At 48.0% G+C, this 12,901-nt stretch overlaps 1 protein-coding gene across 2 annotated transcripts in view; it reads left to right on the forward strand.

Moving 5' to 3' along the window:
• The window catches only part of TESPA1 (thymocyte expressed, positive selection associated 1), a 145,073-nt gene that overhangs the window by 108,532 nt on the left and 23,640 nt on the right, over positions 1-12,901 (forward strand). For both annotated transcript variants that reach the window (XM_029595120.1, XM_029595121.1), the window contains exons 12-14: positions 1,663-2,145; positions 5,165-5,598; positions 5,780-5,861. In XM_029595120.1, coding sequence (XP_029450980.1) covers positions 1,663-2,145; positions 5,165-5,598; positions 5,780-5,861 — 999 coding nt within the window. The remainder of the gene's footprint in view (positions 1-1,662; positions 2,146-5,164; positions 5,599-5,779; positions 5,862-12,901) is intronic.

Genomic DNA, 12,901 nt, shown 5'->3' on the forward strand with positions numbered 1-12,901 from the left:
CCACAGTATTTAAAACACGTTGCTATAACTCCAGCATTCCCACGGCACTAAAGCTGCTACACATTTCGTCACACTGCGTGCTGAATGCCCGCAAACACAGCAGTACCTCCGGCCGCGGTACTACTCACGCGCTTCACTCCAGCAGCCAAACCCACCCCTTAACTCTGATTGGCTGTTGCTGCCTTCGGGTTGAAGCCTTTCCCGAATCCTGATTGGTTTGGGAGAGGTGTCTATCAAAGGAGGCGGGGCTTTATATCTGGGATGTAAGCTCCTCTACAACAGAGGTGAAAGTTTGTGTAATTTCTGTTCTGGGTTCCTTCCCCGAATACTGAGGTGAGAATAATCTGAAAGCAAAGGAGGCTGAAACCCTTTATGGTAGAACTGGCGGGAAGGTCCATGAATGGACACTGTGACCTTGGACCTTCCCGCCTGTAGGCACCGCTGCCTTGAGCGCCCAGCCGGACGTCCAAGCCGTGACCTTGGACGTCCGGCCGGGCGCTCAAGGCGAAGTGCCTCCGATCATGGAGGCACCGCTGCCTTGACTATCCTTTCCTGATTGCCCAGGACTATCCTTTCCTGACTGCCCAAACCAGTAATGCCCCCATCTTATATCCATGTTCATAATATTTTTGCTTAGTGTATCGGAGCGCCCTTTCTATTCTTCCCACCTGAAGTAATTTCAACTGTTCCTGTAGCCCAACCAGACAGCGATATGTTCTGGCCAAACAAGTTTACTTCTGTTCCCTTTCTAAGATTAAAATTTCTTCCTCCAGTCTGATCTGCTCAGCCAGGTGCTCAAGGCAGCGGATGTCCAAGCCGCTGTAGGCACCGCTGCCTTGAGCGCCCGACCTCGGACATCCAAGCCGAGGGCTGGCGAGCGAATCTGCTAGTCTCTCTATTATAAAAGTATTAGGGATGCTGGGGGATCACGTCAGCGTGCTCATGCACCACGACACACACAGGCGGGCCTCGCATTTCTCAACCGCTGTCCAGTACGAAGCTGACTGAACACCACACTAATGCCAGGGACAGGGTAGGCGGTAAACATTCAGGTTAAAGACGCGGTAAATGAGCTGGTTAACAGGGCGATAATTTGGGCGCACGTTACTGTATCGGAGGGAATAGCTAATCCGATCATTAACATGTCATATACATGCGGCGGGCGGAAAGGGAGACGCGTCCTTTTCAGCAAGCGGTAAGGACGCGTAAAAGCCGATACTGAATCGCGGGTACTCCTTACGCATCCAAAACGTGCGTCCAAAGCGGGTTAAAAACCGGGTAACCACGGCAGCGCTTTACTGTATCGGCCCGTTAACCAGTTAGAACTTATCCCGATAAGTTACGATGTATATTCAGCAACACGGCGAAACTGGATAAGTCTTCCTGGCTCCATGACATGTCTAAACTCACATGTATACTTATGCAGATAATTCTAAATAGCGCTCTGCCCCCGATCTGCCCAGTACACATCTACTTTTTGTGCGTGTAACCTTTAGCCATATAAGAAACTTACACAGCTGACGGCAGCCGCTGAACTTAGGAGCATATTCAGCGGTTGCTACTTAGCTGAATATGCTTTGAATAAGAGACCCAATATGTTTACCCAGACCTAATGCTGTCTGCCTTTATCCCGTTTTTATATTCCTCTTTTTCTGTTGGCAGGTCGTTTTAAGCAGGTTGAGACTCTGGCTACTACAGCAAATGCCCTTTGCTGTCTCTACTCCTATGTTTCCAAGACCCCTGTGCAGAAGATTGCACCCTCTCACGGCTTCTGGGACTATTCTAGTATTCCATGCATCAAAATCCCTGAAGTGAGCCAGGAGCCTAAGTCGCCTGTGGATCGCTTGAGGAAGGCTGTACAAAGGATGTGCCTGTACACCTCACAGAGAGACAGGAAACACCTGTGCAAGGCAGCCCGGCGGTCTCCTGCGAAGCTGGGAAGCTTGGAAGAGGTAGTGCAGGAAGTACTGGTGATGGTGAGGGAAGACAAGCAGCGGTGTCAGGGCAGAGACTTAAAGGACACTGGGGAGATGGAGGAGCTGAGCTCAACTTCTCAGAATGGACGGTACCTACATCAAGTCTTCCCTCCACGGCAGGATCTTCCGGTAGTTTTACAAAGCTCGGCAGTTGGATTCTTGCCAAAAGGTGAAATGGGCCCTAGGCTCTTGCATTTCTTAAGTCTCATCTAATTTCAAGAACCACTCTGTTCCTCGCTTCTGCCTGCATCCACAAAAAAAGGTTGCGCACGAGGGGAGGAAAACGTATGCTATAGAGTGTTTCTGTTCATTTTAGCAGTCTAAATGCACTGCACCTAGCAAATGGATTCCTCGCAGATTGTACTGCTTTTTATTGCACTAACATGAAAATTAGATCTGAAGTTGTAATATATGAGCTTTTGTTCTTTTACATTTTTATTTAATAACTCACATTGCAACTGCAAACAAAAGTCCGACCTAACAAACAGGTAAACAACACATATATTATACAGATGTCGATAATTACACTACCAGAACACCAGGGCTCTTCCTGTGCAATATACCAAAAAAGAAATACCTCACTGTATAACCTTAACAGTTTCATCCCTAGCCCACAGTTGTAGTCACAGCTGACAAATATGGTCCCCGCATTGACAAAGCATATGTAATTCTTTCCACCATAGCTATCTCTGGAACCTGGACTTTCTAAGCATTCAGCTTTGGGACTTCCTTCCAAAATGTAGCGACCCATAAACCATGCGGCCAACAGGAGCTGAGTTGTCGGCCACTTCATATTCTTATTCATCTGAGTCTCTGACCACCTTCTTAACCAACAACCCTCATTCCGGTGCCCAGTACTGCCATATATTTCTTTCTCCATTGGTTTGCAGAAACCCAGGGCAACGGTTCTCTTTCCTGGACTTGAAACTTCATAAAGGTGAAATAAAAGTTACCACAACCTGAGAAGAATCCTTTTTTTTTTTTTTTTCAAGGACCAATACAGCTCCAGAATTCTGCCCCACACTGTGGGGTAGATTTTATAATTTTGTGCGAGCGCGTACTTTTGTTCGTGCACCAGGCGCGAACAAGAGTACGCCCCCGGCACGCCTCTCCATGCAAGCCCCGGGACTTATGCGCGTCCCGGGGCTTGCGCGCGCCGCCAAGCCTATGCAAAATAGGCTCGGCGCACGTAGGGGGGGTTTGGGGTAGGTTTTCGGGGGGTACACGCATACCCCTTTGAAAATCTACCCCCCAATCTGAAACAGAGCCAATGGCTCTACCAGCCAGACAGCAAAACCCTTACAAGAATTTCTTTTTGTTTTTCAGGCACCTTTTTTTGTGCATTATTTTTAAATCTTTGAAGCCTGTCTGAAAAGAGATCTTTATTTTGCTCAAATGCACTCATATATCTCCCATTAAGCATATTCTGAGGATTAAGCCCAGTGTGCCTTAGTAAGCACACAAAATATGTTCTGTCTGGTCAGGCTTCCTTCAGTACCTTAATGGCTGCAGGATTAGGAGTGATGGAAATGGTAATAGGAAGTAAGTTAGGGATTATGGGAGAAGCTGTGGTATTCGAAGGAGTGATAAATTATAGGAGTGACAGAAATAGAGGCAGAAGTATTGGGAGTAGTGATGAGAGCAGTAATGGAAGCCATGATGGTATGTATGCCTGAGGGATGCAGATCAGTGCACTGTATTTAATTGCCACCCCACTTTCTTTGAAGTGCTGCATCACATCTCTAATGCTAGATGCACCATTTGCATTTACTCTAACCAAGTGGACACCTATCCTCTGGCCAGCCTCATTTGCAAGTGAATATTTCATGCATGGTTCTTTCATACTGGTGAATCCCTCAGAGTGTCTTCTTTACCATCCTGGGTCTCATTGAACTGCTTGGACTCGCTCAATATTAGCAAAGGCTTGGAAAGCCGGTTTAGATGAAATAGGATCCCCTCCAAGCCTGAAGCATATCCATCCATGGTCCATCTTCCTTCTCTCCTTCCCCATACACAGCCTCAGTCCTTTCTCTAAATCGGTTTACAGCTTTGAAGAAAACACTGCTGTTGTAATCCTGTTAATGATTTACTTGCATATTTGCCTTAATCTGATCCGGGAAGTTTACCTCTCAAAAGCTACTCACATTATATATATATATATATATATATATATATATATATATATATATATATATATATATATATATATATATATATATATCATTAGTCCATATAAAGAGATCCCACTTGCAGCCTTTTTGCTGACATAATATTATGGCAGAAAAAGACTTCCTCATTCTTCATACCCTCTGCAATATCACACTCCTTAGTTGATGTCCAGGTTTATCCTCCCTTTCTGACCTCTAACCTCTAATCCTCTGTCACAAGCCCATGAATTTTAGTTGCATGCACAAATTTTGCTGACTTACCACAACTGCTGCCAAACAACAAAATTGTCCCAAAGCTTTCCTTATGTAGTATGAAAAGAAAGACTATGAAAAAGAAGACTAATTGCTCATCAAACTACATGCACCTTCAAGTATCTATATCTATACATACTGTATATGATTCTTAATATCAGTCACAGAGGAGAATGCAGTTTTATATAAATTCACTTTCTCTACTATATTGCTATATGCATTCATAGAGTTCTTTAATAATGACTTGTGTTAATATGTTGTGCTTTTAATTTGGACTGTTTTTAAGGGGATCATTAACCTTTGACTTAAAGATAATATAAACAAAAACAATAACATAAATGCAGAGGAGTGGTCTAGCAGTTAGAACATAGACTATGATTCAAGAGAAGTCCTGGCAAATGAGTTCATGATGACTCGCCTTTTTCCACCCAAATGTGTCTTCATTTGGCATTCCAGATAAATTATTATAATAACATGTAGTGTACTCCTTTGTAATGTGGATGACATCAGAGGAAATCCTGTTAGCATGGCTCCCAGTACTTTAGATATGTTGAATGAAGAACTGTCCAGTTATGCAAACTTTTAGCAAGCTCAGGATCTAGGGTTTCAGAACCATGGAAGGGATAGACTGTGGCAGACAGACTGGAGATGATTCTCTCTCCCAAGTTAGTGATGTCGATGTTTGAGGTGTTTGAACAAGACAGAAAAGCTGGGCAGATTGTCCAGTGCACAGCATGAGTCATTCACTGTCTTCATTCTCATCTACAGAAGCAGCTGTCATCCCAGGTTCCCACAGGAGGACACATCTACCATACCAACGCCATGTTGTGGATGATCTCCAAACTGAGCCAAATCTTAGAATACAGGCACCTAGGAACACGATGGAAGTGGTGAAGCCCTTGCCTACTGTTGTCACCCAGGGGGATTCAACAGAGAGCCCAAGCTTCCAACAACCGAATGTTTATAGCAACGAATGCTTGTCAAATTCATATGAACCCAGGACCAAAGGGAAAAACCATTCACCCCAAGTCTGTTCTCAAATGATTTATTCAGCAGCAGGGTGTTGGACACTAGGTGGCCTCTCAGATTTGCTCCCTGAGACACAGTTCTTGGATGATGGCCCTACTTTGTGCTCATTAGATAAAGCATTGCATTCGACCCAAAGGATCTTATTCAAAGATAGTTCTTCTGAAATGGAGGAGGTAAGTGTCCTTTGTCCTGAAAGGGAGGTGATGGGCCATCACTAGGTCCAGCAATATCTTTAGCATCATATATTGTCATCTCCCTATAATGGAGACTTTTACATTAAAAATATGTGAGCTGATCACATTACTAGCCAAAATATACAAATTATTTAGAATAGAATTTTTGTTTACTTTTAAGGTCCAGAGTAATGAAGATGAAGAAATAAAACCTTCCAACAGGAGCTCCGCAAACAACTCATTGGTAAAAAGACACAAAATGAGTAAGTAGGCCAGAGTGTGACAGAGTGTTATCTTTTCCTTGGGATAACTTTGGTTTTCTACAGCTAAAGTAGTAGATGCAAGTGGGAAAATACTCCATAGGAGAAGATTCAGTGCAGAAAATGTTATTTGCAACTATTTAGAAAGTATTTATAACAATTTCGTGAGCCCCTTTAAATAAAAAGCGGAGTGAAATAAAAGAAAAACATGACTCCATGCATGGAAGCTTTTGGCACGTACCTGCGCACGTTCTGCATTCAGATCATTAGCTTGACATCATAGTCTGCTGTTTATATATCACCTATTAAAAAGATGCTACATTTCCTGCCCATACCGTAGTAGCACAGTAAATGGCAGCAGAAAAAGACCATCCAGTCTGTCCCATTATCCTGCCTCGCTGCTAAGAATACATCCCAGCTGCCTGCTACAGAGTGTGACCACCTGTAAAATTTCTTCTTTTTTGTCTTTCTCCCTTGTGTACTCCCTCATCTTGTTTAGAAGAACATACAAGATCCTCACTTAATTCTCTCCAACACCCCCATCCCTAAACATAAAGGGGCAGATTTTCAAAGGGGTAATCGCGTAAGATACATGCATACCCCCGAAAACCTGCCCCAAGCTCCCCCTGTGCGTGCCGAGCCTATCTTGCATAGGCTCGACGTCACGCGCAAGCCCCGGGACGCGCGTAGGTCCCGGGGCTTCGAATAAGGGGATGGCCGGGGACATGTCCAGGGCTTGGCGGCAGGCCAGGGGCGTGGTGCCTGTCCATGGGTGGGGCCGGAGGTGTGACGGCGGTCTGGGGGCGGGGCCGAGTGCTCTGGCACAGCGGCCTGTGCCGGGGCAGGGAGCCGGCAGCGAGCGCAAGTTACGCCTGCCAGAGGCAGGCATAACTCCATGAAATAAGGTAGGGGGGGTTTAGTTAGGGCTGGGGGTGGGTTAGATAGGGGAAGGGAGGGAAAGGTGGGGGGGACCAAAAAAAAAGTTCCTCCAAGTCCGCTCTGATTTCGGAGCAGCCTCGGAGGGAATGGAGGCAGGATGCTTGGCTCGGCGCTTGCAGGTTGCAAAATTGTGCACCCCGCTGTGCGCGCCGACCCTGGATTTTATAACATGCGCATGGCAGCACGCGCATGGTATAAAATCGGGCGTAGATTTGTTCGCACCAGGTTGCGCGAACAAATCTGCGCCCTCGCATAAGTTTAAAGATTTGCCCCAAAGCTCTTTAATCATCTAAATAGCCAGCAACACTAGAGTGACCATTGCCCAAGTATCCAGCCTCCCAGGTCCTTTGTGTAGCCTTTCAGACAGACCCAGCTGCATGAGCACCTTTGTTTCCATTAGGGCTTCTAGTTAATTACAGAACTTGCACACTTAGCTGCTAGCTTGATTCCATCATCACATTTTGATCTAAAATAGCTACCATTACCAGTGAGATTCCCGTGCTTAGCCTGCCAGACAGAACTGGCTATGTGAGTGCCTGTGTTTCCACTAGGACTCCTAGTTAGAGAATGCAGCTTGCCAAACAGACCCTGTTTCTAGATGATTCTACTATCTTAGCCTGTTGCAAAGCCCAGCTACAAGGATGTCTGTTATGACTAGAAATTTGAACCTATAGCAAAGATCTAGTGGACTATGCATTCAAGAATCAGCAGTTCTCTGTACATACCAGGATCAGTCCAGACTGCTGGGTTATGCCTCCCTTCCAGCAGATGGAGTCAGAGAAAAGCTGAAAAGCACCCACCATATAACCTGGTGTGCCACCTGCGATCCCTCAGTATTTCTCTGACTCCAGCAGATTGAGAAGCACAACCTGCGGTCCTGGTTCTCTCTAAAATTCCCGGGAATTATTCCCGTCAGGTTTGATTTCTATCTTTCAGACAACCTTTAACTAAATCAAACTTTACTGTGTAAAAAAAAAAAAAAAGGATTTTTTGATTTTACAGTGAAGCAGCAGCTATCTTCTGGCAGGCATTGCCCTGCCACTAATTTCCCAGAGAATTGAGTTACTGACCCAGTGAGCTGAGGGGGAAAACTTACCTGTGGGCCAGTCACTCTCCCCCTCCTTGGACAGATCTGAAATGTTTTAATTTTTCTATTTATGGTCTGGCTGTCCATTACAGGCTGACAAAAAAAAAAAAATAAAGAGTAAAGTAAAATTAAATTCATACATAGCAAGTCTGGTTTCAAAGACTTTATTTTTACCTTTGAATATTCCTCCCGTCAGCCGTTGCCTGCTCAGAGTCTCCCGGGCCTCCGGAGGGGGTGGAGGTTCACCCGGCTGCTGCACTTCTCTCGATGCCGCGTTTCAGTGCTTGTACAGCTTGCAGAGAGCCGGGGATCTGGCTCTCCCGCGAAGGCCTCTGCTCCCGGTGTCTCCCCGGGGGCAAGAGGCCTTCACGCCAGTCAAATTCGGCTCAGGGGCGGGTCCGCGCGGTTTGCGCGGTCGGCTGTCAGCTATCAGGCAGAGGCCTGCCTCGCTCCCGATCAGCGCGGGAGCGGCGACCATCTTGCCTGCAGCTGACAGGGACGCAGATTCGTTGGAGGAGGGGGAGGATCTTGCCCCTCTGTCCCCGCCGGCCCTCAGTCCTCAACGACTGTGCGGCTTGCAGGATGCCTCTGCCTATGCAGTCGGGGGAGCCCTTAAAGCGACGGCATCTCTTTTCTTCTCAGTTTGTTCTACTTTTACACAAGGCAGTTATGGAAGCTGAGGCTGATGGGGAATTCCAGCCTCCTAGCCAGGCTAAGCTTTTTAGAGCTTCCAAGGATCAGGGGAGACCTGAGTCCTGCGCTGCACGGCAGAATCTGGGAGTGGAGTTGTCGGACCCCCTTTTTACAGCGAATCCATAACTTTTGGATCCCTCCACCCAGGCAGGGGGTGATGGGGTAGATAATGCCACCCCGGTGGAGGGGGATGATCCGCAGGTACTCCACTTGTTCCGTAGAGAGGAACTGGACCCTTTAATCTCCTATGTACTCCAGGAACTGGAGATCCCTATCCCGCAAGAGGTTTCGGACAACTCCCCAGGGGATTCGGATTTGGCGGGTCTTCGGGCTCCACCCCAAACTTTTCTGTTCCATCCAAAGCTTTTCCAGCTCGTGACCCGGGAATGGGAGACACCTGAGGCCTCCTTGTGAGTTAGTAGGGCTATGGAGAAGCTTTACCCGCTTCCCAACGATTCGCTCGACCTCCTAGAGATTCCCAAGGTAGATTTGGCGCTCACAGCCATAGCAAAGCATACTACTATCCCCGTGACGGGAGGCACAGCACTCAAGGACCTCCAGGATAGGAAATGAAGTGTTACTTAAACGGATTTTTGAAGTGTCTGCCTTGGGGGTATGAGCCGCAGTATGTAGTAGCCTTATGCAAAGGGCTACCCTCCATTGGGTTCAACAGATGCTTATGGTCCAGGACCTTCCTCCGGGGGAAGTCGAGTAGGCGAACTGAATGGAATCGGCGGTAGCCTATACAGCTGATGCCTTGTATGATCTCCTTCGTACTTCGGCACGCACTATGTCTTCGGCGGTGTCTGCCAGGCGACTTCTATAGCTACATAACTGGTCGGCGGATGCCTCGTCCAAGTTGCAGTTAGGCTCCTTCCCTTTTAGGGGGAAATTGTTATTTGGAGATGAACTCAAACAGCTTATAAAGGCCTTGGGAGACAACAAGATTTACAAGCTCCCGAAGGACAAACCCAGGTTGGGCCGCTCACCCGGTGCCTACAGGGGCCGTTTTCGGGGACAGTGCCGTTTCCGGACTGGTAGGGGTTCCTCTTCCTATAATCCTCGACAATTGGCTACCCGAGCACAATTATGGGCGTATTCCTTTCGTGGCAGATGGCCTCAGCGTACTGCAGCCACCCATGCCTTTGCCCACAACAATAAATCTCCCCAATGAAGGGGAGCCGGCCCATTCCTCGGTTCCAAGGATCGGGGGTTGACTTTCACTTTTTCGAGAGGAATGGGTCAAGATTACATCAGATTAGATCCCGCAGGGCTCGAGCTTTGGATTTTGCTCGATCCTTGCAGGATCTCTTCCTACAATCACCCTGCAGACCACCGCAGATGTAACAAGTTGTCCTCCAAACGTTGTCCCAGTTGAAGGCTCTAGGGGCCATTGTTTCAGTTCCCGGAGCCAAACACTGGACCGGTCGCTACTCCATCTATTTCGTAGTACCCAAGAAGGAGGGCTCCTTCCGGCCAATGTTGAACCTCAAACAGGTCAACAGGGCGTTGAGAGTACCATAGTTTTCACATGGAGACATTGAGATCGGTCATTGCGGCTGTCCACAAAGGCGAATGTTTGGCTTCTTTGGATTTGACGGAGGCCTGCCTCCACATAGGAATCCAACCACACCATCAGAGGTTTCTGAGATTCATGATCTTGGGGCAATATTATCAGTTTTGCGCCCTGCCTTTTGGGCTAGCGACAGCTCCCCGCGTCTTCACCAAGGTAATGGTGGTAGTGGCAGTGAGCCTTCGACGGGAAGGGATCTTGGTACATCCCTACCTGGACAATTGGCTTATACGAGCGAAGTCGGAGATACTTTGCAGGGAAGCGGTTCGTTCGGTATTGCACCGCCTACGGTCCCTGGGCTGGGTGGTCAATTGTGCCAAGAGCCAATTGGTTCCCTCCCAGGTGTTGGCGTTTTTAGGAGCCCGCTTCGATACCGCTATCGGCAAGATTTCATTCCCTCGGGTGCGGATGGACCGGTTGATGTCTCAGGTACGGCGCCTGTTGCCTGTTGTCTCTTCCCTCACCCATAGTGTGGGACTATTTGCAGGTTCTTGGTTTTATGGCATCTACCCTGGAATTGGTTCCTTGGGCCTTTGTGCACATGAGACCATTACAGAGGGTGCTCCTTTCGCGTTGGGACGCCAAGTCGGAAGAGTTTCAACTTCCATTGCCTCTACTGGAACCAGCCAGGGCCAGTCTGGATTGGTGGCTAATTCCGGATCACTTACTTCGAGGGGTGGACCTGGAGAATCCTCAATGGATAATTGTGACGACCGATGCCAGCCTCTCCGGTTGAGGGGCAGTTTGTCAGTCACGGTCAGCGCAAGGTCTTTGGACACAGTCACAGGCCAAGTGGTCCATCAATCGCTTGGAGACCAGAGCGGTTCATCTGGCGCTGCAGCAATTTCTACCCCTGATCCGTCACCGGGCAGTACGGATTCTGTCCGACAATGCGACCACCGTGGCCTACATAAACCGTCAGGGGGGTACAAGAAGTCACCCCGTGGCCGACGAAGCGGACAGGTTAATGTTCTGGGCGGAACGCAATCTTACCTGCATTGCTGCGTCTCACATAGCCGGGGTCAACAACATTCAGGTGGACTTCCTCAGTCATCAGCGGTTAGATCCCAGAGAATGGACGCTATCCTGAGGAAGCGATGCGGCTGATCTTGAGCCAGTGGGGGACCCCCCGCCTAGATTTAATGGTGACTCGTCTGAATGCCAAGGCATCCCGTTTCTTCAGTCGCAGAAGGGATAACGGATCGGAAGGGGTGGACGCCCTGGTTCCCTCTTGGCCATCTCACATTCTCCTTTTTGTGTTTCCTCCTTGGACGTTGGTAGGAAAAGTATTATGACGCATAGAATATCACCAAGGACCGGTGATTCTAGTAGCCCCGGAGTGGCCGTGAAGATCATGGTTCGCAGATCTGGTCAATCTAGCGGTGGACGGTCCCTTGCGTCTCGGTCATCTGCCGAACCTTCTCCATCAGGGTCCAGTATTTTTCGATAAGGCAGACCGCTTCTGTCTAGCGGCTTGGCCTATGAGAGGAGACAATTAAGAAAGAAGGGTTACTTGGAGGCGGTTATTTCCAGCCTTCAGAGGGCAAGAAAAACTTCTACATCTATTGCCTACATTCGAGTATGGAAGGTGTTTGATTCTTGGTGCCATGGGTTGACTTTGCCCCCGCGGCAAGCCACTATTGGTCACATTCTTGCCTTTTTGCAGGATGGATTACAGAAGGGCTTGGCGTATAGTTCACTCCGGGTGCAGGTAGCAGCCTTAGGATGTTTTCGTGGTGAGGTCGATGGTACTTCCATTGCTGCTCACCCAGATGTGGCACAGTTCTTGAAAGGGGCCAAGCACTTGAAGCCTCCAGTGCGCGCGATCTGCCCATCATGGAGTTTAAATTTGGTTCTCCGTAGCATTTGCGGGTCTCCCTTTGAGCCTTTGAAGCGGGCCATGTTGAAGTATTTAACGCTTAAGATGGTGTTTCTCATGGCTATTTGTTCGGCTAGACGAGTTTCGGAGCTCCAAGCCTTGTCATGTCGGGAGCCTTTTCTGCATATTTCTGATTCGGGGATTTCTATTTGGACAGTGCCCTCATTCCTTCCGAAGGTAGTCTCGGCATTTCATGTCAACCAGTCTATCGAGTTGCCAGCATTCTCTGTTGAAGATAAGGATCTGAGGAGGCTGTATGTCCGTAGAGTCCTTTTACAATATCTAGAGGTTACCAATCCGTTCAGATTGTCGGATCATCTTTCTGTGTTGTGGAGCGGCCCTAAGAAAGGGTCTAAAGCTTCTAAGAGTACTATTGCACGATGCTTGAAAGACACTATTGCTTCTGCTTACATATGTCACGGGTGCCCAGTACCAGAGGGCCTTAAGGCGCATTCTCTTAGGTCACAAGCGGCGTCATGGGTGGAAAGCCAATGTGTTTCGCCTCAAGAGATTTGTCGGGAGGCCACTTGGAAATCATTGTTCACGTTTGCTAAACATTACCGGTTGGATGTCCGGGATCCGAAGGATGATTCCTTCAGCAGCAGTGTGCTCCGCGCCAGACTCTCCAGGCCCCACCCCTTTTAGGGCAGCTTGGCTACATCCCAGCAGTCTGGACTGAGCCTGGTACATACAGGGAAAGGAAAATTAGTTCTTACCTGTTAATTTTCATTCCTGTAGTACCAAGGATCAGCCCAGACGCCCGTCCATTGGCAGGAGAGTCCGTACAGCAGTTTATATTTCACAGACTACGCATCTACGTGACATGGTTGGTGTTATTTCAGATGTTCCTATAGGTTTACTTCAAGACATTT

Source organism: Rhinatrema bivittatum, chromosome 3, assembly GCF_901001135.1.
Source record: "Rhinatrema bivittatum chromosome 3, aRhiBiv1.1, whole genome shotgun sequence".
NCBI lineage: Eukaryota > Metazoa > Chordata > Amphibia > Gymnophiona > Rhinatrematidae > Rhinatrema > Rhinatrema bivittatum.